Raw genomic sequence first — 24,568 nt, forward strand, 5'->3', positions numbered from 1 at the left:
TGCTTCTTGTTTTGGCAGTCTGTTGGGGCAGCCATCATCCTGAGGAGTCCCTACATTCCATACTCTATGTTACTGTGTTCTGGCGGAGGCAGTGTGGTGTGTTCAGAGATGAGGAGTGAGGTGACGCTGAGGCTTAGTGGCAGTGCTGGTGGGACATGGGCATTGTGAGGGGTTGAGAGGTGGCCTTCCAAAGGGTATGGTGGGTGATGTTTCTTGTGATAAAGAAAACTGAAGAAGGATGAGCCACCGGTCTGGCCACAGAGCAGCAGGTTGCTTCTTGTACAACACTTTTCATTTGTTGATGCAGGCCTGCTGTGCAAGTATATAATTTTTCCTCTCAGAAAATGGGCTTCATGGAAGTCATTCAGATATTTGAAATTGCTATGGAGAAACTTGAATGTCTTAGCTGCTGTGTAGAGGAGCATGGATTTGTTTTAGTTTGAACTATGTATGAGTTGGAAGCAGCATTGTGCATTGTCCGTACTGATTCAGGCTGTGATCATGGTTGTTCAGTTATGAACGTGATATGCATTTCCTTATATGTTGCATCACTCTTGAAAGCCAAGCTATTGATTAGTAAGCAAATGAGAAAGATTGTAATGGAGAAGACTGACTTCAAAACACATGAGAAATGGGTGTGGCCTGGAGAAGAAATAAACTTAACAGCTTTCTTTAGTTGGGACTCAAACCTGTACGCTGTGTGACCAAAGGTGGCATGAAGATCGGTGCCTTACTAATGTACCAGTGAGCCTCCCCCCACCCCTACCCCCACTGCAGCCAGTAATTTTTGAGTTTGTTTTGCAACTGCTTGGTCCATTGCAATTATTGGGTAGTCTTTATATGCTCAGCCACAGGCGATGAATGTATGTATCCTTAAATTATTATATTACTACCACTAATTATTTTTATTATTATTATTATTATTATTATTATTATTATTATTATTTTTATTATTTGGCTTCTTTATATATAGGAGAGTTCATATTTTCTTTAGCCGTTTCATCTCTTGAGTTATTTTTTTAAGGCATCACTGAGCTAGTGACTTGGTTTTGAATGCCATATATCCCCTGGTGTGGCTCTGGTTTGCTTGCTGAAATTGTTGAATATTTGTTAGACGAGTGATGGGTGAATTGTGTACTTAAGGAGTAACCTTAATCAACTTTGGAGTCCCAGAGCTCTTAGGATTGTTTGATGGGCAGTTTGAGGTCACACGAATATGTTAGGTACCGACATTGTTTCCGTCTTAACTTGCTTTAGTGTCTGGAAAGTTTTCTGAATGTTTGCACACTGAATGGATCAATTTGCATTCTACCTATGAAGGAAGTGGTCTTGGGATGATGGCTGTGTGATTATCAAATGCATTAGACTAGCAATGGTTAGATCTGGTTATAAGCAGACTTTGCATCAGTATATGCTTCATCTTCTCTTTTGTTCAATTTGTTTTCTCTCTGAAAAGTCATATGCTCTATAATTGACTTCCCAAATTGTCTATTCAGTCATATGGGAATCGTGGTAGGTTTGATAATTATTTTTTTACAATTTTCTTATTGATGGGTTTTGGGTGCAGAGGATGTAATCATAATATCTTTTAGGGTTTTCTAAGTAAATAACTTTTATATAGATATTTTGTTTATATTATTGAAAAAAGTTATGAACAGCTTAGGCTTCTGTGCTACTAATACAGTCATGTGCAACTAGTGACCGCAATGGGCATGTCATGTTTGTCATTACTGAGCATGGGGGTCCCAAGCCTGCCACTCCTGGACCCTCCCTCATTCCTTGATGATGCAATGAACATGCAAGGTGTGAAAGGACCCCAGTGTGTGTGTGTGTGTGTGTGTGTGTGTGTGTGTGTGTGCGTGTGTGTGTGCATGTGCGTGCGTATGTGCGCTCTTTCCCCCTCCCTGTGGTCTCCTCACAAGTGGTGTTGACAGCTATGGTTTATTTTGCTGTGGTGTGGTGGCTGCGGTGTGCCCTGTAGCGCACCTGGTGGGCGGGCGTAGGGCCAACTGGACGGGCGCCCGGCGCAGGGCGGAGTTGGAGGGGGAGGAGGAGGAGGGGATGCAAGGCATTGAGGAGGAGACAGAGGAAGGGAGGCTGTCAGCGTACCGTGGGGACTGGGCTGGGCCTCCTCCCCCCCTGGAGGCTCTAAAGGCCAGGTACCGGGCAGCGGTGGGGGCGAGGGGCAGTCCTTCCCCCCCGCATGCTCCCCCCTCCCCACCACCCACCACTGCCACACCCACCACCACCACCACCACCACCATCACCACAACCACCACCACCACTGTCCACACCAGTAAGTCCCTCCTCGCTCACCACCTCTTAGTCTGACCACACGCCTCCCACTCGGTTATGGCTGCCCTACACAACAGTCACTCATGGTCAGATCAAGGAATGAAAGAAGAACATCCATTAGGCAGATCTTTTTGGGTTCTTCTTGGCTCCTAATCATTATGTATATTCCAAATTTTTGCACTTTGGGAATGTCTAGGGGCACTGTACTTGGAATCAGTCACCTCCCTTGAAATCACCTTGACTGGTTCTGGTCTGATGGCTGAAGGTTTAATGTAAGTCATTCTTGGTCACCTTTGTGAGCGATTGGCGAGCTGTTCATGACGACCCGAATTTTAATGAAATAACTGACTGCCCGTATGTCTGCAGGAACAGCAGTTGAGGTGATTGCTTAAGAAGTGTGAGGAGGTGTGGTCATCTTGGATCTTGTATATCTTATTGTTTATTTTTCCTCTGGTGGTGCTGGTGGTCACTGCGGTACACCTCATTATTATGATCAGTTGCTTGACTTCCCCTCAGTTGCTTTTGTTGACAGTGCTGTGTCTCTTGAGTCAGAGTTTTGAATAGCATGTAACATTTTAGCAACAAGGAATAGCCCATGTAAGGTGCATTCATCTTACCTCTGAAAATCCAAAAGTATTGCCAAGCCCAGGGTGCAGTACATGAAAGGTTAAGGTTACAGAAAACATTGGCTGTGTTACACTTCACGTTCTGGAAGAGTGAGTTGTGCCGAGTATGACACGGCTAGACAGTGGTGCCGACCTGCTCATTATTTACTTGGGCTCTTCCTTCTCCTCTGGTGCTGATGGTTGATGGTGATGCATTTTGCCCTCTCAGTTGCTGGCACTTTCCTCTTTATGCTTGAGCTTAGCATGAAGTGAAAGAGACAAAAGTGCTCCTCATGTGATGAGTAGGTTTGGAGGTCTTGCAATGCTTGCCCCCTGTTGGACATCTTGGTATTTCCTTATGTTACAGGCTTGCAAGCTTGAACATATGTCACTGTATATTGCTTGTATTTTTCAGGTTTCAACATTTGTTCAGTACCTATTGTACGTTTTTGCTTTTACTCGTAAGTTGTATCTGTATAGTTTATCTTATTCAATAATTTATATGTATATCAAAATGCTTATGTGATATCTAATGTTATCCAAAACTTGAGTTGACTGTTTATGAATGAGTACCAACCGAGGCTGTCTGATCAACGTAGTCATGTAGCAGGGTGTCAGAAAGTTTGAAAACCAAGGCAGCTTCCAGCACTGGTTACCTCTTGGGTAGAGTTGTTAATATTTAGCCTAAATACAGGTGAAAATGATGTAAATTAATATATTAATTGTAGTTAAGCTCTATAGCAGTGGTTGTGTTGGCTTAGCAGTGAAGTGTATCAGGGCAACACTGAGCCCTCCACCCTGTCATATACTGCTGCCTTCAAGCAGAAAGTGTCTTGGACAGTAGAGCATCTGCATTAATGCCTCAGTGTGTGTTCTTCCAACTAAAGGTCTCTTGTTTCCCCTGCAGCTGGTGTGATGGGGTTTGGCCCAGGATCACGGAGAGCGTACGGAGGTCCAGGGGGGGAGGAGGATGCCCTGGAAGGACTTGGGGAGCTGGCACAGCTGACTGTGACCAATGAAGCAGATGCCTCATATGATGTGAGTTTGTCATGTGCTGTGGAATAACTTGGTATGACTTGCAGTACATTTCTATCAAAGGTAATCCTAAAATAATGACGTAAGTATGTGACTTACTTATATTCACCTATTCTTGCATGTTTTTATCCCTGCAGATATCATCAACCAAAGAAAACTTTAGGAAGACTTGGACAGCCAAATACACTTTACGTTCCCACTTTGATGGGGTGCGGGCACTGTGTTTCCACCCCCAGGAGCCCACCCTCATCACCGCCTCAGAGGATGCTACGCTTAAACTTTGGAATTTGCAGAAAACAGTCCCAGCTAAGAAGTAAGACTCGCAGTTGTTACCTGTTATTTAAAAACAGCAAAGTCTGTTTGAAAAAAAATCTTGCATTTATTTAACTCAAGAGAGATAAGCAAAAGTCACTATGAATTATACTTTCCTGTCACCTTATCCAAGTATGCTAATGAAACAAGTCTAGCTCTCACTTTTATACACCTGCTCAGTTCTCCAGAGCAATATTCATCCTTGCATGAGTACTAATTGGAAGGGTGCATATGTATTGGTAGACATGCCTGTAATGCTAAATGAGTGATTGAACCAAAGCTTCATCCAGAGCACCGCCATTAAAACATCATTGAAGAAGCATATGGGTAGGCGGTGGCTGAAGTGGTAGCGTGCTGGGCCCACATTCACCACGTGATGGACGACATGAGTTCGAATCCCCACGCTACCACCTCAGATTTTTCAGTCACCGCTGAGTGACTTAAAATTACCCACATGCTGTCCTGAAGACCACCCATCAATCCGGACTCTAGAGGAAACCGTCCAAGAATCAAGAATGAGTTCCGGGGGGCAGCATGAGCCAAGAGAAGATGGCGCCACTATAAACACTTGCCTGCGCCATGATGGGCTGGGGCCGAATACCATCCAGGCCCCTCAAGCAAGCCTACCGGCGCAATAGGCGGAGACCTAAAAAAGAAAGAAAAAAAGAAAAAAAAAAAAAAAATCACTGAAGCACTGCCACCCAGCACCAGCACTTAAATATCCACCCCCACAGGTCTGCCTCCCTGGACGTTGAGCCGGTGTACACCTTTCGCGGCCATCTGGGGCCTGTGTTGTGCCTGGCCATGAGCGGGGATGGTGAGAAATGTTACTCGGGTGGCATTGATGGTACCATACGGATTTGGAACATCCCCTCCTCAAACATTGATCCCTATGACTCATATGGTGAGTGTCCATCATGGCTATTTCCTGTCTCAACACTATGAGTAATAGTGGTAGCAGGGCCTATTTGCAGATGATACAGCATTGTTGGCAGAATGTGAAAGAATACTGCAGAAGTCTGTTGATAATTATGAGAGGGTGTAGAAGTAGAAGGAGCAGGTAGCTGAAAGTAAATGTATATAAGAGTAAGGTAATGGTAAGTGAGTAAATTGTTAAAGACAATAATGTTTTTTCAGAGCCCACTGTGGTGGGTGGCAGTTTATCGGGGCACACAGATGCTGTCTGGGGCCTCACTTTTAACCCGCAGCGGCAACACCTCATCTCCTGTGCTGCCGACTCCACTGTCAGATTGTGGTCTGCTGACACACGGAATCCCTTGCTCTACACTTATGCTGTTGAGAAAGGTTTGCTTCACTTGTTTGCCTGCATACTGGAAAAGACACAGACTTTCAGTCTAAAGTCACACAAAGATGCACTGAAGAGTAATAATGATAACTCAGCCTTGCACAATTATTTGTAAATGTTAATCAAGCAATGTGACTCATATTTGTGAAAGTAGAAAAGGTATATATTAATATGACAATTGTTGTGCTTTGACTGGTTTATTAGAATGGAGCTGGAAAACTAGCAAGTAGGGTTTAGAATATCTAGAGTAATGGCTTTCTTAATATTTCTTTACTCATCATAAAAATTGAACTGCTACTAATTGCCCCTCAAAAGCTATTTCTGCTATGTAGTGTCACTATTTGTACCCTGCTACTATTGCCCAACACTGCTGCTGCTACTGCACTGAATTGTGAAATTGTATACAAGGTTCACTCCTCCTAAATCCAAAGAATTAGAAGTGCAGTTCATTGATATTCTTTGTTTTTGTTTCAGATGGGATTCCCACCTCAGTTGACTTTGTGTATGAATCTAGTAACCAGTTTGTGTGCAGCTTTAATACTGCCAACTGTGTCATCTTTGACTTGGAGACTGGCAAGCCTGTGATGCGGCTGGACACTGAACCAGACCAGGGCAGCAACTCCATCAATCGACAGATAAACAGAGTAAGTTTAAAGTGTCTTCTGTTGGATTTGCTGACTTAGGATGTATTCAGATTCCCCATTCAGAAATATTGGCAAGGTTAGAGGCTATCCTGTGGTTTGTAGCTTAGGGTTGTGAAATTCTTGTTGAGGGTCGTTTGATAGAAAATGTTCAGTAACGCAGTGTAGATTTATTAGCATAAAATGGATTGAACAGTTTATTTTGGAGAGAAGATAATTACTGAACAATAGAGAGACAGGGAGATTGGACTGAGCCTTTTGGAACACTACTGTTTAGTGGTAGTCACATGAGATTTGCAACAGGTGCACTTTCAAGATCAATTAAGGTTAACCAGGAATTGCTGTTAGTGATGGTGTTGTGTCCTTGGGTCTGGAGTGTATATCCTGACTTCTGTAGAAAGGTGGTGATGAGCTGAGTCCCCACAGCTTGAACATTATCCCCTGCCTTGCTTTTAAGCGGTGGATGATAATAAAAAAGGACAGTTTAGTTATCACTGTTTATTGCCTTATAACCTGTTTTTTCTCCTTGCCAGGTTGTGTCTCACCCAACGCTGCCCCTTACCATCACCGGCCACGAGGACCGTCACATCCGCTTCTGGGACAACAACAGTGGCCGCCTGGTGCAGTCTATGGTAGCTCACCTGGACTCTGTCACCTCGTTGGCAGTTGATCCTAATGGCCTCTACCTCCTCTCTGGCAGTAAGTGGTCATTTGTGTACAAAACTAGCAGCTTCTCCTCTGACAATTGCTCTAGAAATTTCCCCCAGTGTGTGGCCATAGACACTCGTGTCTTTAGCATACTTCATACTGCATAGCTTTCATTTTTCAATTTTTATTTATTTATTTATTAAAAAAATGCTCCATTTTGTAAGGACTTCAGTGCTCCTCTTTGAAACTCATAATCTACATCCATATTGATAATATTAAAATACTACATACGTTGATGGTCACTATGATATGAGAAATGGTGACATGATTTTTTTATGATTGGCCAGATCCTCATTTATGTCAAGCTAGTGAGGTTCTGGTGACCAAACAGTGTTCAGTGCCAGTTTCGTGTAAGTAAAATACATTCATGAATAACAAATTGTGTGTTGCCCACAGGCCATGACTGCAGTATCCGCTTGTGGCAGCTGGACAGCAAACAGTGTGTACAAGAAATCACAGCCCACAGAAAGAAGTTCGATGAAAGTATATTTGATGTGGCCTTCCACCCAAGCAAGCCCTTCATTGCCAGTGCGGGAGCTGATGCATTGGCCAAAGTGTTTGTCTGAAGGTTAGCGCGGCAGTGTCTTGAAACTAACCCAACCCAACTGGTGGAGGGGAGTGTGGTGGTGCCAGGCTGCAGTATTCCACTATGAGCCATAGGAGACGTAGAGTGCTGTGTTGATGGCGCGGCCAGCTATATCGCAGTATCCTCCACTCGGGAGTTTGAAACCTGACTTAATGCTAGTTTTCTTTCTAAAACACTCCTCTTATTGTTTTGGAGACACGTGTTGAGGAAGCTTCATGATATTAATATTTTAAGACCATCAATGCTGTTATTTAATTAATTGGAAGAAAACTAGTCTCTTCTTCTGGTCTCGGGCTCTCTCTCCCCTCGACAACCCCACCAGCTGCTCCCTCCCAGCCCAGCCATCAGTCCCAGCAGCTGGCCAGCTCTGTGGTTCACTCTGTGTGCAAAGATGGTTCCCATTATCAATGGTCTACAGAGTTTGGGTTCCTCAAATGCTTCATTGACTGAAAGATGCCAATTAACATAAGTCATTCAAATCCAAATATTTTTTATAACCTTGAATTCTTCATTACTGAGCATTGTCCTTGGTGGCTTACCATTACTATAACCCCAGGCAACAGAATTATACTTACAAGGCTTTGGATGCTGTGACTTCTTGAAGTTTTCTAATGAGAGGTGTGTGTGTGTGTGTGTGTGTGTGTGTGTGTGTGTGTGTGTGTGCATTCGTGCATACTTGCATACATGCCTGTGTGTGCGTGGAGGGTGCGTGTATGTGTGGGTGTGGGTGTGTGCGTGTTTGTGGATGTGCATGTATGCATGTGTGTGTGTGTGTGTGTGTGTGGGTGCATGCATGCATGTGGACTTGCATGTGTACGTGTGCTGTGTGCGTGGGTACGTTTGTGTATGTGTGTGTGTGTGTGTATGTAAGTGAAACTTCAAAGATGTGCACAGTAACCAAGCCTGCCAATATCTGCTAAAGTGGACCAGCATGCTGTGAAACATGACCATTTTCTGGGCCTTGTACCACAGGCAGACAGACAGCCCTCACCCTCCTAAGTAATGGCGTGGCACACACACACAAACAGTGGGGTCTGAACCACTAAGGAAGGAAAAGCCTGAATAAAGTTGATAGTGGAAGTAGCACAGGGTTGCAGTGGATAACCAGAACTCAGATAGACTGCTGGTGAGGTGAACTTACAACTCTTGACTAGTCTTTATAGGGTTAATGTGGAAGTTGGCCCTGTGGTGTGAGAAATCCTCTGACTTGCACATGGACATTTAAATCATGGGACGGTTTACATTCTTATATTTATCTGTACATATGACGAACCATTCACTTCTTGCTCATATTAGTAGGCATATGTCAGTGTCAAGTGTTGTTGGGAAAATGATTAGTCTTGTGCTTACTGAGAGAAGACAAAATCTTTCATCTTTACTGCTCGGAGGACAATGAAGTCCTCTGCACTTCTTAATTACTGCACTCAAAGTGTTATTTTTTTCATATTCTTTACATTAGTATTGTTCATTTAAAAAATAACTCATCATTAATGAAATATAGGTAATTTGCAGAAATAGATAATCCAAGTTTGCTAAAAACAGTGAGGGCTTTTTTGTACTATCAAAGAAGCCTCCTTACAAAGTGACTATTTTTATACCTTCATATGATAATGTAAACATAAGTCTATTTTATTACACAATTCCCATTATTTTCCCAACAACAGTTGGCATTACCTACCCTCACTACAACCTTTATAGGCATTACTTTTTCAAAATGTGATGCTGTCAGATGTTTTGAGCCTTGGATGTGTTTGGTATAAGGAGTGTATTACAGTTATGCAGAGTAGATGGTGGAGTGACATGTGAGTGAGGCTTCTGTTACAAAATGCAGGGATTAATGCTACCACAATGTAACTCAAGGGGAAGGGAAGAGAAGTGAGGCTGTGGAGAGCATACCTGCCCCTTGTAGATGCAGGTGGAGCATGGTAATCTGGAAGGTGTTAAGATGACCACATCCATCAAGGGGCAGACCTGCTAACCAGTCCCTGTCTGTAGTGGAGCTAAAAGTGTCTTGGCAATATTATCGACTGGCTTGTGTTTGATAGAGAAGCAAGGCAGTTAAGCTCTTAGTTAATGATAGGGTTCCTTCCATTGTAGTCTAGAATGATTTAGAATATAGACCATTTACCTCAATCTTAGATACTTAGCAACCTAGGTGAGAAATGAGGAGTTATGTCTTTTCTAGCCTTGGGTGTGTTATCCAGTGCTGGACATCTTTAATACTACCATTTACCCTGCTGACCTAAGCAATACTGCAGACTGCTACTGAAGGGGTGACCTCACTTTCTCCACCAGTGCTTGAAGCTTATAATAAGTAGCCTCAGTGCCAGGATGTGGTGAGGTCTTATGTACATCTTTCCTGTATTAAAAAGGTTGAATGTGAGTGAATGACATGCTTCCGAGTGCTTTTTATTGAAATTTCGTAAGTGTAAGATATTTATTATGAAGTGGAAAGTTTTCATAATTTATTTTCTTACATAATTGTGTAATTGTAATGTTGACTTCATTAATAACGGTTCAAGGCTCAAGAAATCTGATTATCATTAAAGTTATGAATAGCATTGCATACATTAATTTTTGTCAATGATTTGCGACTCCCTCGGTGATTTGATGTCAAAGCAAATTTGCTGATGAGTATACACTAAAATTTATGTTATGTATTGAGACCTGTGTTGCTTATATTTTGCTATGTGAACCCCCATGTCTATGATGATCAATTTAGTAGTAAGGACAGCTCTTAATGATGCATTGCATATTATATGAGACTTGTTGAAGAATCTTTTTCTAACAAACAGATGGCATGACTGTGTAAGAGAAATGTAAATTAATATAAATATCTGGTACGTGTAATTTATTATCAATATTAGTTTCTTTAATTATTCAACAAGAAAGAGGGTCCAGGGCTGGTGCCTCCATGTGCATGTTCTTTGTGCACACATACATATGCACACAGACAAACTCATATATGCACACACACACACACGCACACGCGCACACACACACACGCACACACACATATTTGCGTTCCTAGACAGTGTTCCGAGGACCTGTAGAAGTTCGCTCCAACAGTTCACTAATTGTTCTCCCTTGATGGCAATAGTCACTGCTGCAAGCTTTGGAAAGTTAGTTACTCTGCCCACCTGATACCTTTTGTCATCCCATTGTGTGTTGTTCATACTGCCATTGATCATTGGCAAGTCATCACCTATCATTATAAATGCAATAACCTTTGACCCCCATCCGTTCCCTCTTCCCTTCTCTTACCCATTCAAGGACATGTTGGGTGTTAGTGTCGAAGGCTGAGGTAGTGTGGGTTATTGCTACGGGCTAGAAACGTAGGAACATACCAACACAACATCCTTCATCTATCCACTAGTGTATTTTGTGTTTGATCCTCAGTATTATTCTGTGTATCATGCAGTATGTAGGTATTGCCTTGGTCACCCATCTGTCCCATGAAAACTCGCCATTTATTTATCTAACTGGTGAACTAGGTGAGGATTGGTTCTAACCCACCTTTAGGTGAAGTGGAGGCAGCATTGCTGTGTTATCATGTAGGAGGGAGTGGAGATAACACAGCTCATTCTGTGTACCTCTGCTTACATCACGGCCCATGGCTGGCCTGCACTGTCTGGGTCTTAAAATATAGCCCCCCCTTTTTTTCATTTCTCATAAATCATGTGGTGAGTGTTCAGTCTGTTCTGTGAATATTTGACAAATTGCAGGAAGTTTTGTTGGGCAACCTGTGCTTTTTTTCTTTCAGCTGAAATGGTGACATACTTAACAGAGCTCCATAACAGATGCTGCTCAGAGAGGCAACTTGCGAGTGGATTGAGTGTTTTGTATTTCAGTTTGCTACCTTTGAAGTATATTTATTCTTGTGAGTTGTAGTGCTTTGTCTACTTATGTTATATTTTTGTATATAAAAGTAGCAGTCACTAGTTGTCCAGGAGCAAAGCAGTGTAATGTATGATTCGGTTATCCTTTTATGGAGGAGTTGGCATTTCCATTCATGGAAAATCTCATTCACTCTTAATACTTTGTAGTGCCCAGCCACCTGCCAGGGAAAAATGGACACTTAGTGCTAGGGGAGGTGGTGCTGCATGTTCCGTGTGCTCTGCTGGTTATGACTGGAAATATTTAAACCTTTTACTTTTGTTTCTTGAGCACTAAAGTTCTGACACACTGTGAATAGCCACACCCAGCCTTACTCTGCCTTCACCTGGCCCTGGCCCAGGAGGCAACACACACACATAGCCAGTGTCTCTTCCTGAGTACCACAGAACCTTCTAACAAAGGAACAAAGTACTACTACCCATCCTGTCTAACTAAAGTGTTCCCTGAGTTTTATAAACTGCACTTGTTAATAAAATCCTGCATTTTAATTATTTTATATATTTTTCAATGACTTTTTATATCTAATTTAAAAATCTGTATGTATGTTGTTCTGGGGAGGCACCTGTATCTGGATCATTTTGGTTACTTTCTTTTCTTTATTTTTATTAATGTGAGGTGACAAGTGACATCAGCCATGTCACTCGGGCTGGGACCCCCTGCCACTACACATATATCACCTGTATGTAGCCTTGTACATGTGTTAGAGAGAGAAGGTAACAGTAGGTCTGGACTGACTTGACTAATCACCCTGTTTTCTCTTTTAATTATTTATTCTACTTCGGTAAAATTTTCATTATTTCTGTGCTTGAGATGTGAGACAAGAGAATGTTCTCTCCCTGACTACGATTTTATACCGATATGTTAAGGGCCATTTTTCCAGTGATGTAGCAGTGTTGACCCTGAAGTCTTAAGCTGTTTACCAAGACTTCTACAAATGTCAAAGTCACAGTTCAGGACTACTGCTTGTATCCTAGCAACAGTAAGTAATGTAAGAAACAAACTTTGTGTATTTCATGGTAATTTTTTTAACCTATAATATTTGAAATGTCTTTGTAAATACTGTACTTGAATAATGTTCTGTTGAAATGAAACACAGTTACTCTGCTAGTCTTAGTGTACAGTACTAATATTACTTCTTTGTGGTGAAATTAGATATGGAATTCCCTCATGTTTTTTTGTTGTTTGGTAACCTTGTGTACCCTTGATGTAAAGTCCAACAGTATGTCTCAAGCACTGGGAGTGTAGTCATACTTGAACCCTTGCTCTCATGGCTCCTTCAGATGTGGGTGAAATTCTAGACAAAAGTTTATTTTTAGGGATACCAGATTAGAATTAGTCCACTCTGTCTGTGGTTATGCATAAGTATTAGTAAAGGTTAGTGCTCTGTATCGTCTTTGCCAGTTCTTATCCCCCTCCCAGATGCTATCCATATACAGGGGCCTTGTCTACCCTCGTATGGAGTATGCATCTCGTGTGGGGGGGCTCAACACACACAGCTCTCTCAGACAGAGTAGAATCTAAGGCTCTTCATCTCATCAACTCCTCTTCTTTTACTAAGAGTCTTCTACCTCTTAAATTCTGCCACCATGTTGCCTCTCTTTCTATCTTCTATTGATATTTTCATGCTGACTGCTCTTCTGAACCTGCTAACTGGATGCCTCCTCTCCTCCCGGGGCCCTGATGCACTTGACTCTCTACTCTAGCTCATCCCTATACTGTCCAAATCACGTATGCAAGAGTTAACCAGCATCTTCGTTCTTTCATCCCTTACACTGGTAAACTCTCTTCCTTCATCTGTATATCCTCCTGCCTACGACTTGAACTCTTTCAAGAGGAGAGTATCGAGACACCTCTCCTCCTGAAATTGACCTCTGTTGGCCACTCTTCTAAACCCTTTTTCATAGCGTCAGTGATTAGTGGGCGTTTTCCTCTTTTTTTTTTTTCCGTTGAGCTACTTTCTTTACTGTAAAAAAAAAGGCAGTGATTAATTTAAGTTGGTGCATTTACATAAAAGTACAGGATCTTGCCTAATTCCATACATTTTTTTGAGAGAATGGTTACAGAACTATATAGTGTCAACGAGTAGGGAAAGTTTGCATAAAGTGCATCTGCAGGGCTAATAAGGCGAGCTCTCCTACTCGTCGTGTTGGCTTTAATGTGAATATAGAAGAGGTTTGCCATCTAGCTACCTTTAAGAGCCTTCCTCAGACAATCTGTGTAGGGGAGATGCAGGACCAGTTATATGAAGGTGCAGTATAGTAGAATCAGTAATGAAGATTGTAAAGGTTTGTTGCAGAACTACTTGCAATACTTTTTATTACCCTCAAACAGCTCAACATTCATGAAAAAACTTCTTGTCTGCCTTGATAAATGAAACTGCATGGAATGGTATTAGCCTATGGTAGGTGATTTGACTGTTCTTACAGATTTAAAGAATACATCTTACTTTTGATAAGATACCGAGTCTGACAAAGAAGTTGAAGTGGACCAAAGAGGACATTTAGGATTTCAGACCTCTCACACATGCCACTGCAAAGTACGTAATGAATGAAAAGAAAATGGTAGGGACGAGGAATATGAAGATGGTATTGAGTCTATTGGCTTTGTTGATGGGAGAGGAATCAGGAAAGCTGTGACGCATCTTCAGGGAGTCTACAGGAGTCACATGCACAGTCTTGATGCCGTCTGGGGTCCTCAGTCCTCGCTGGCGGAGAACTTCAACAAGGACGAGGGAGACGATGACGACAAACACCTGCGAGATGAGGGACACGTACCACACGTCGATGAGCTTGAGGTACGAGGTCTTGGGGATGGTGAGGCTGCCCTGGCTGAAGAAGGAAGCCAACACCAGCTGGGAGGTCAGGGAAACCATGATCCTGTTCTGCAGAGAAAGTTTGCTAGTCAGGTCATGGGGATTGCTATGTTTTAGGGTGGTGAGGCCAGCACACTCTGTATGGTCAGTGGTTGGTTGTGTTTGGTAACCTATCAGCTTTCCGTGATGAGAGTGGTTCACGGCATTTGCCTACCTCAAGCTCTCACTTTTATATTTGTTATTACACACAAACCAACGGCGGCTTCCTGTCTTTTCCACTTTTTTTTTCATGGCCTATTTGAGCTATAGCCTACTTCTGTTTAAGAGGAAATTGTAGCCCGTAAAAGCGAGTCACATGCAGTAGTGGACAGGGTGAGGGGAGCTGACGTTAACGATTCAGCGCATCAGATTAGATAAAAAAATATTGGTATCCTCTTGAACTACCTATATGTTGCAGATAAACCGTAGTGATCCCCCAAGATACGCTGTCACGGGTTTCAGATGGTGCTTCACGCGGGTCAGTCAGCTGTTTCTGTGGGCCAGCGGAACACGTGTGAGCAGGCGTGTCTGATGAGTTACCTAGTTGATTTCTGACTATCCGGTGTCACTTACCACTATACGTGTTCTTCAGATGTGACTGTCATTCTTTCCGTGCATAGTGCTGGGATAACACCCTGTGAGTCGGTATGCTAGACGCTTCCATCTCCCACATCAACTATTTTCAAAGGTCAAAAAGGAAATTAATCGGGTTTTCATGCGTGTTTTTTCACAATCAGAGCATATAAGGGTCAAACTACCACTAGGGCCGTTAAACTACCCCTGAAAATGCCGTAAACTCCTACGAAAACCGTGTCAAATCTGTGTGCTGGGGCGCCGCAAGGTTTGAGAACAAGGGCCTGGAAACACGCCGTGGCTGCCCATACAGTGCAGGCAACTCCTATAGTCTGTTCACTTAATTCTGACCCAAGCTGACAACATAAACCTAAGCGGTCATACAGTGCATAGATGCAAAAGTGAAGTGCTGCGTGACAAAAACACAAACACAAGAAAAAAAAAAAAAAGCCACAGCAGCAGCCAGTCAACACTCAGCTTGCAAACACACTTAGGTTTATGTTGTCAGCTTGGGTCTGACTTAAGAGAACAGACTTTAGCATGGTGGAGTAGTGACTTAGTGGATGGGCCACTGTCGTCGCCTTTCACACACCGCAGCGGGGCCGAGCAGGTGAGTAGAAGTTGGATTCTGTGTTGTTTTGTCATGGAGGAAGGATACTGTAGCCTATTATTCCTTCAAGTTTTGTGTGATATATTTTGGCCTTAAGTTTGACTCTTACGGACGCACTATAGTAGCCTAGTTTTTCATTCTTACATTTATGTTTCTTATGCTATTGAGGTGACTTGGCTGCATGGCCCGATTAGTTGTGTAGTGGAGGGAAGGGGAGATGATGAAGTAGTGGTGAGTGAGTATAGGTGGTGCTGAGCGGATGTGTGTTGCGTTTAGCTCCACACAGAAACAGTCGACATGGCTGTCAGGGCCAAGGGACTGGGGGATCGATCTGTGCTATATGTTTGTGCGGATTTCTCAGGCGAGGAGTGAATTGGATGCTGTTTGTGTCCTAGGTGGTGTCATGTGAAGTGTGGTAATTTGACTGGGATCAAGCAGGATAATATACCCAAAATAAATTGGATATGCACCCCATGCCTCCATAAAGCGTCTCTGGCTACCAGCATTGTGGAAAATTGGATGAATTCAAGCAAAAATTATCTTAAAAAATATCTGTGGTTAAGGATGATCGAGGTTGAATCAAGGGCTGAAAAAGTGCAGGAAGAGCTGGGATCAGTTGTTGACACGCTTAAACGTGCTGAACATGCTGAATCTAGCTGGGCTGAGTGGCAAAGAGAGGCAGGAAAGTGAAGAAGAATCTCTTAGTTGTTAAAGCTTCAACCCAGGAAAAGAAGGCAACAGATATGAAGGATGAAGTCTCCCAGGCATTGAATGGTATTCAAATAACTGATTCAAGATTAAAAAATGGAGGTAATATTGTCATGAACTTTGATAATGAGAACACAAGGGATGAGGCTGCTCAAAAACTGGAGTCTGTTGACCAAATTAGTACCAAGAGTGTTGGAAAAATTAAGATGAAACCAAAGATCATGATATGCAATGTGCATAAAGAGGAGACCAAGGAAAGAATAAAGGAGGCCATCTTAGACCGCAATGAGTTCTTACACACAATTGAGGGTGCTGAGAATAAGATTGAGCTGATTTTTAGTAAGCCTGGAGCTGGCGGTACAATGCACTACATTTTGAGGTGTGAACCAACTGTGAGAGAGCTGATTCACAAAAATCACGACAAGTTAAAATTAGAATGGGGAATATACACAGTGAGAGACAGATACCATGCAATTATATGCTATCATTGTCAGAGATATGGCCATCTTGAGGGCAACTGTATTGTCAAGAGCAATGGAGAAGCCCCAAAATGTTTCAAATGCGCTGGCGATCATAAATCGAAGGATTGCTCCATGGCTGAGAAGAAATGCATAAATTGTGTGAGGTACAAGAAGCCTGAAATCAACCACTCAGCGAATGACCAGTGTTGTGTAGTTGAAATCGAGAGAATTCGTAACATAACCGATCATGGCTATCAATAGTGTTTGTACTCAAAGGTAAATTGCGTGTGATAAATGTTCAGTGAGTTGGAAATAATCGTTGGATAATTAATTGTGATAAAACGAAAATATCAGACATGAAAACTGAACCAATGGATATTTGTGATATTATTTGTGAAAGCAATTAGGACATTCACTCACTACGATGTTTTGAGAATAAGTGCATCGAGGATTATTATTGAGGCTAACATTGTAATTGTTGACGACACTCGTAGAGCGCTGCACCAGCAGTGGAGCAGGGCCTGAAACCTCATCAACGGTGAACGGTAAACGGTAATAGTGGTGCTGGTGATGGCGCGAATGGCAGGACGGGATTAGGGACTTGCTGGTGGTCTGTTCCTTGTGTTGGCTCACCTCAAAGTCGTCCAGGTGAAAGAAGAGCGTGGAGTAGGAGATGACGACCATCATTAGGCTGGGCAGGAAGGCGTTCATGGCGTAATACTTGTACAGGTTGATGAACTTGAGGCTCAGCTGAGGGGCGGACAGAGACGAAGGGGCCATGGAAGATCAGAGCGAGAATTTATGCATGATTCATCGTTAGTACATGGTTATTCACGTATATTTGTGACACACACACACACACACACACACACACACACACACAGAGAGAGAGAGAGAGAGAGAGAGAGAGAGAGAGAGAGAGAGAGAGAGAGAGAGAGAGAGAGGCCTGCTCATACCTTCATGGAGGTGACCTGGCTCTCGGTCACCTCCACAAGGGTCTCGTTCACCAGGTTGTACTCGAGCAGCTGCCGCGTCCCCGAAAACTCGAGGCCTGGTCCATCCTGAGGGGGGAAGGAGGGACCAAAGTGATAGGGATGTTAATAATGAATTATTTTTTTCTACTACTACTATTACTACTACTACTACTACTACTACTACTACTACTGTTGTGGGTGTGTTAGAAAAAGAGTAATCTGAGAAAGAGCAAACACTACGGGGGCATTAGTTTCAGCTGGAGGGAGGGATGCGTGTTAATCAAAGGGGAGGTGAGGCTATACAAGAATTTTGGAGCGCTGGGGTGCCGCAAGGAGGCTGTATAGGGTAAAGAAATACTGGAGAGTTTTTGTGCCCTTGGGATACTTGTGGCCACGGGAAGTAGCAGATCCGAAAGGACTAGAACTCAGGGTACACTGGGGGAGCTGAGGGATTCTGGGTAAGGGGTTTTAATGGAGCGTCAGGAAGCGGTAGGGGTTTTAGTGGAGCGTCAGGGAGCGGTAAAGTGTCTTAAGTAGTGGTGGAAGATCTAACGGACTGCTGGAGGGTCTAATGGAGTGATGGAAAGTTTAATGGAATAATGGAAAGCTGAATGGAGTAGTGGATAGTCTAATGGATCGTTGGAGGGTCTAATAAAGAGCTGCGGGATTTAAGTATGTGCTGGAGCTTAAGAGTGTGTACTGAAGGGCCGAAGGAAGTGCTGGGGGTCTTTGAGGAAGTGAATAGCGGGCTCCCACCTTGACCAGTCTGCCCGAGGAGTCCGTGAGGTCCTTTATGGTGAAGTAGAGGTGGCACCGCTGACTGTCGAACGGGTACCACTGCAGGTCCAGGTCACAGCGGAAGTGTATGGACCTGTGCAGCTGGTACACGAGGCTGTTCTCAGAGCCGGTGTACGTGTCCTCTGCCGAACGGTGCCGCTGTTAGGCCGTGGGGCAGGGGGAAGGGTGTAGAGCGTAGAGGTGGGTAATGAGGCAGTGGGGAGGGTACGGGTCTGGGTATAAGGGGGTTAGTGGGGAGGGTATGTCTGAGGGTAGGAGGGAAGCAAAGGGGAGGGAGGAGGTAGGGTCGTACCTTCATGTCGGTGGGAGTCGTCGTCTGGTTCGGGCGGGGTGAGGCGCTGCACGTAGAGGTCGCTGCCGTCGTTGCTGCTGGCCTTGACCCAGCTGTTGGTGCCGTCCGTGAGCTGCAGCGTGGGCATCCAGAGCGTGTGCTGGTCCTTGATCTTGTTGCGGCGCGGGTCTGCCTGCAGGTTGAGGAAGGTGACGCGGGACTCGTTCCAGCGCAGCGTCAGGATGGCGTCCACGCCCAGCATGAACGTCTGCACATCAAAGTTGGTGACGGAGGTGATGTTGAGGTGGAAGTAGAGCGGCACGGGGCCCGAGGAGAGGCGGGGCGGCGGCAGGGACGGGTTGTAGCCTTCCGGGGCCTTCACCACCCGGCACGTCAGCTCGTCGGAGTGGTCGGGGCAGTCCGTCGCTAAGTCGCAGCGTCGCCACGCGTCGATGCACGTGCCGTCGTCGCACGTGAACTCGTTTTTCCTGCAGCCCGTCAGCAGCAACTCCACCTGTGGGAAGACAAAGGCTTACACAGGGCAGCGCAGCGCCTCGCGACGTGCTTGACAGTTTTGGTGGCAGCAAGGCTTAGATGGCAGTATGGCTGTGGCGAGGCGCCGCGCGTGCCTACCTCTTTGTGGCGGCATTTGTCGCCCTCCACCAGCCACTTGTGCAACCCCACGGGGTACTCCACTTGATCCAGCATGCGGGCCCTCAGGTCAGGGTAGAGGCGGCTCTCCATCATCCAGCTGCCGTTGACCCACGCCACGCGGCTGTGCACGGCGCCGTCAAACAGCGGCTGCTTGTTGAAGTAGTCGTGCAGGAACAGCGACCGGTCAAACAGCGAGGAGTGGCACAGCCCGCGGAGGTGTATTTCTGGGTAGGTGGTGAAGTTACACACTGTGCAGGCGCTGACGCTGCAGGGCGCGTGGTACCACTCATAGGGGAACTGCTCGCCACCTGCCAGGATGCACTGGTACTGCTGGGTGACGCTGGAGGAGGCGAGGGTCAGGTTGTGCCAGGTGAGGGGCTGCCCGTCCCTCAGGTTCACCCACCGCCTGTCCTCCAAGTTCCCACGCGCCCCAACCCAGTACAGCGCCTGCCACATGTCCTGGCACGTCCTGCTGAACCGCACGAACCTGCAACAAAGGCAGACTCAGCACCGCCCTGCTGCTGCTGCTGCGGGAACACGTGCCGGCCAACTAGAGCGCGGCTCACCTGTTGTAAATGTCCTGGTTCTCGGGGCCGCTGGCGGGCAGGGCGAGCGCCCCGCGAAGCTTCTCACACCAGGTCAAGGCGTCATTAAAGTTCTTCTGATGCGGGAACAGCATCGCGAAGCTCTTCCTGCCGCCGCCACACACCTCGGCCGCCGCCACCTCCATCTCCTCGGTGGGGCCGCGCGCTTCGAAGCTTCCCTGCTCGAGGCTTACCAGCGCTGATGTCTGGAGGAGCAGGTCGTCCTTGAGACATCCCATAAAGCTCCTGATCTGTGCCAGCGTGAGGGCTACATTATAAAGGCGCAGATCGGCCACGTCGCCATGAAGGGTCCGCGAGATATCCAACATTCCCTCGAGGGCGTCCGTGTTCTGCCCCACCACCAGCTTCTCGCCGCCCGTCACTTCCAGCCGCCGCCTCCCGAGCCTCGACACGTCCACCTTTAGAGGCACCTGCTCCACCTGGCGGGATAGAAGGGAAGGTGGCGGCACATAAGAGTGTAGGGAAAATGGCACTGGAAAACGTGGCACAGGAAACAGGGACACAAGAAACAGGGCACAGGGAAAAGGGCAGAGGGATATATGGCATAATATTATTCAAGCTTGAATGAATAGACTAGTAAGTGTGAGAGAAACATGGCGAAATGGTAAATGATGTTGTCGCTGTTATATTTAGGTACGCCAGCATGCTAGAGGAAAAGGCGACTTTAGTACAAGCGGGGTTATTGGAAGACGCCTGACACCTCAGTGTCTGCCAATGCGTAGGACTTCACTCATGTTCCTGTTGGTGACTTCTTTTCACTACAATACTGGGCTGGGTTATGTGTGAACTCTTGTGAAGGATCCGATACCTAGGGTCATATTAGAAGACATTTTCGTCTCTCAAGAACAGCTATTTGACAAAGCTTTCGTAGGAGTTGTGGGCATTTCCAGGAGTAGTTTTATGACCCTGGTGGTAGTTTGACCCTTCTTCTGTACCCTGAGCCTAAAAAAACACTCACTAGAACCCGATTGACCCCCTCTTTGACCTTTAGAAATAGCTGATGTGAGAAGCGATGGTGTCTTGTAATACCAGCCCTAAACACCCATTGGCGGTGATGGGGAAGGCTGCGGCACTTGGGACTCACCATGGTACTGTAGGCGAAGGTTAGGTTGCGTGCCAGCAGGTGGACGGCGAGGCATATGGGCTGCCACTCGTACAGGCTGACGGGCACCGCGATGCTCTCCTCGACGCTGCCGCCGCAACACTCGAACACCAGCCTGGAAGACGTGCCCTCCAGCCCTGCACCGGCGGGGGATAGATAGATAGATAGAGAGATTGAAATACAACATGCAGCAACAAAACCCACCATTGCCATTAAAACTCATATCAGGGTTAAAAAAAAGAAAAGAAAAATGATCAGAATAACAAAGCCTGATAATCCAACTTTATCGTGGCAATATTTCAGTTTTATTCCTCAGCTTCATTTGCGTGCAGACTGGCGGGGATGTCACAGTCTACCGCCACCCAGTATTAGGTCACGCCCGGCACAGTCAGCCCCGCCTCTGCTCACCTAGGTACAGCTCCCTCGACGAGTCCTTCGCCTTGTAGCTGATGATGGGCATGGCGCGCGTCAGGTGGAGGGGCCGCAGGTGCAGACACACGCTCACCTGCACGCACCATGAGGAAGACAGCATTAGGGACGTGCCATGAGGGAGGGGGAGGTTGGCTGTGTTATAGAGGGCACCCTTGTGATGTTGAATTTTATAAGTTGGTTAAGGGGATAAATAAGTGTGATTCAGTTGGAGTACTTATATAGACAAACAAACAAACATGGAAGAACAAGCAGCACCGGCCTTTGATTGGATAGAGTGCAATCCATAGCGCGTGTAGGCTTACTTCTAGGGTCTGGTTGAGGGCCCCAGCCGCTTAGTGGCGTGGGCAAATTATATTTCAAGTTACTGCTGTGATATATGACTCTTGCTTGGGTCATGTTGCCCCAAGGTGGTTCCCTTGACTCAAGATGCTGAAATGTAATTGAAGATCAGCAGAACCATACATTAGGAGAGTTGTCAAGCCATCACAGGCGCCATGTTGTTATCCAAAGAGCCGCGAGAAACTCAAACTGGTGCTGATACATTGTTTTTTTTTATGTGCTTAATATAAGGTACTTCTTCGAGATCCTGACGATACCTAGAGGACATAAAAACCCATAATTGTATCAGCGTCAACTTGAATTCCGCGCCGCTCTTCAGGTAGCAACATGCCGCCTGTGATGAAGTAGGCCAGACTCTCCCATTCCGTGGCTCTGCTCACATCCTGCCTACATTACCTGCTCGAGGGTGGGCAGGACGGTGGCCCCGGAGTGCAGGAAGCTGTCTGTGGTGGCGTAGGCGCCGGTCTGAAGCCTCACCCCAGCCAGGCCCTCCGTCACTCCTGCCAAGGCCCGGTAAGAGAGAGAGAGAGAGAGAGAGAGAGAGAGAGAGAGAGAGAGAGAGAGAGAGTGTATAACGTGTATATAACTGACTTGGTTATTTACGTTTCTATTGATGATTGTCCCGAAATATATACACACACACACACACACACACACACACACACACACACAGAGGTCGTCCTTCACGGTCGTTATTAGGTTTAAGTGGAGTCCGATTTTCTAACCATCAAGTATCAAAATTAACTCACACTCCGCTGCCGGGGCGAGACAATCACAGTAATGCCCTGGACTGACGCCAGAAGTTAGGTTGTTTTAGTATCTTTTTCGCGCCGAAGTTTCTGTGCCCATTAATTTTAGCTCGAGTGAAGCGGCAATTGCACGAGTTTAATGAGAGGTGTGACGCTGAACTTTGTGCCTGGTGATGTCCTGCAGGTATTGAGCAAAGTGGTCTGGTGTCGTCTGCTACACACACACACACACACACATATCGAAACATTAAGCTGTCACTGTTTTCTAATTCAAGGTCGTGAGGTTCAAAGCGTCGAAGATTCGGAGATCACAGTGAGAGAGAGAGAGAGAGAGAGAGAGAGAGAGAGAGAGAGAGAGAGAGAGAGAGAGAGAGGTATACTATATCTATACATGAGAGGTATACCGACAGAGCCATTCATCCATTATATTCTTTCTGACGGTTTCTGGTGACGGTTAATTAGGTTAGGCTATTGTTTTATTAATTAATTTATTCATCTATTAATTTATTTGATGATGGTGTTATTCATTCTGCGATCAGTTATATTATTCCATCCTAATATCAGTTACATTTCTTTCTTGTTCCAGGTCCCGACGAAGGTGTTCAGCGGGCGGGCGGCGGTGGGTCGGGGGCCACATGGGGACTGCCGCAAGTACGCCGTCGAACCCAAGCCTTCAGGGCAGGGAGCGATGGGCTGAACCCCCACTGAGCCCTTAATGTGACCCCCTACCTACCACCTCCACGCACCACCACCACAACCACCTCCACGGAGCGAAGGTCAGCTACATTTCTCTTTCTCGGCGTTGCGTTACTTTTTCAGTGCAAATTCATTTTTCAGCAAGAGTCGCGCTTGTTCACCATTAATCATATAAGGAGACGAGGCGGCGCATTTCGGGCATGCGCGTATGTTGACCGTGGTACGTACAGACAGCTTTAAGGCCCATGCTGCCCCCGCGAAGCTCCTGTCGACGCGAATAGCAAAGTAAAGGTGATTGGGTAATACGGGGATGACTTTGCAGCGCGCGTTGATCAGGGGATAACCTCGATAGATCTTGACGCTCTTGTGATCAGCTGGTTTTCACGCCGCGTACGATAGACTAATATGGTCGAGGGATTGTTAAGAAGCTGAAATATTAATAGAGGGTTTGTTTTTAGCTCACGTTAGGCTTCAGTTGATGTTGAGAGTGGAGGAATGATTCGTATTTTCACCTCACACACACACACACACACACTTACCTGCACTGACCGACAGCATCATAACAATACACAACATTGCTCGCCGCGCCTGAGAACAAGGAAAGTCATTAGTCTCTCTCTCTCTCTCTCTCTCTCTCTCTCTCTCTCTCTCTCTCTCTCTCTCTCTCATCATCGTAACTTGTTTAACGGGTCATCCACACATCACCACCTGCTTGTAACATCTCAGTTCTACCTACACATCCTCACTGCCTCATATGCACATTCTCCCGTCAACCGCGCACCTTCTGGCAGCTTATCTTTCGGCCACCCCACGTCACATCTTTCTTGGTTATTGTTTGCAGGCAGAGTTTGTCCTTGTTTTACCCTCGCGCCCTTAGGATAGTTTGTAGCCGTCACCAGTAGTAAGGAGAGCCAACATCTTTCTGCTTGTTTGCTTGTCAACCCCTCAGTTTTGCTATTTGATGATTGCTTAGGTCGCAGTCTGTCCACACACACCAACACACCGAATCCCACACATACCTACACCCACACACGCAGGTCGGTTGTCTTCTTTGTATAGCTTAAAACATCATCCCACGCCAGCTTCGCACAACACCGAGACAGTCTTCTCTAAACTTTCTCTATTCACACCCACTGCACGAAGTCAACAAAATTCTGAATGGCCTCTCAGATTCCCATGGCATTAAGTCTGGCAGTATATTTTATGAGCCTGGGTTTATAGTCGCCGGGTATATCACCAACCCTTCCACTATCCACCAGTCCATTCTCAGTCCCTTCCGCTATCCACCATTCCCTTCCCTATCCCTTCCCCTCTCCACCAGTCCCATTACCAACCAGTCCCCTATCCATCAGTCCCATTA

At 45.6% G+C, this 24,568-nt stretch overlaps 2 protein-coding genes across 2 annotated transcripts in view; one reads left to right on the forward strand and one right to left on the reverse strand.

The window, feature by feature from the left end:
* LOC126986633 (striatin-3-like) overlaps positions 1-12,397 on the forward strand; it is a 28,783-nt gene extending 16,386 nt beyond the window's left edge. The window contains exons 9-15 of the mRNA XM_050842906.1: positions 3,808-3,938; positions 4,073-4,248; positions 4,982-5,151; positions 5,385-5,552; positions 6,028-6,197; positions 6,728-6,893; positions 7,299-12,397. Of these exons, the coding sequence (XP_050698863.1) occupies positions 3,808-3,938; positions 4,073-4,248; positions 4,982-5,151; positions 5,385-5,552; positions 6,028-6,197; positions 6,728-6,893; positions 7,299-7,468 (1,151 nt within the window). The 3' untranslated portion in view covers positions 7,469-12,397. The remainder of the gene's footprint in view (positions 1-3,807; positions 3,939-4,072; positions 4,249-4,981; positions 5,152-5,384; positions 5,553-6,027; positions 6,198-6,727; positions 6,894-7,298) is intronic.
* Positions 8,093-23,793, reverse strand: LOC126986631 (uncharacterized). Its single transcript, XM_050842905.1, has 11 exons — positions 23,748-23,793; positions 22,160-22,263; positions 21,401-21,497; positions 20,975-21,129; positions 19,852-20,309; positions 19,265-19,772; positions 18,653-19,145; positions 18,319-18,482; positions 17,545-17,649; positions 17,222-17,338; positions 8,093-14,266 (listed from the first exon to the last, which is right to left on the reverse strand). Exons 1-11 carry the CDS (start codon positions 23,782-23,784, stop codon positions 13,886-13,888), a joined length of 2,619 nt encoding a protein of 872 aa, XP_050698862.1. The 5' UTR covers positions 23,785-23,793; the 3' UTR covers positions 8,093-13,885.
* Between the last annotated feature and the right edge of the window lie 775 nt (positions 23,794-24,568).

The sequence above is a fragment of the Eriocheir sinensis genome, chromosome 62 (genome assembly GCF_024679095.1).
Source record: "Eriocheir sinensis breed Jianghai 21 chromosome 62, ASM2467909v1, whole genome shotgun sequence".
Lineage (NCBI taxonomy): Eukaryota > Metazoa > Arthropoda > Malacostraca > Decapoda > Varunidae > Eriocheir > Eriocheir sinensis.

Excerpts from the sequence above, each read along its gene's own strand:
- LOC126986631 (XM_050842905.1), bottom strand. The coding sequence starts at position 23,784 with ATGTTGTGTATTGTTATGATGCTGTCGGTCAGTGCAG. Across the intron at positions 20,310-20,974 it reads CCTTCGCCTACAGTACCATG|GTGGAGCAGGTGCCTCTAAA; the intron begins GTGAGTCCCAAG and ends CTATCCCGCCAG. Across the intron at positions 14,267-17,221 it reads TTCACCTGGACGACTTTGAG|AACAGGATCATGGTTTCCCT; the intron begins GTGAGCCAACAC and ends CTTTCTCTGCAG.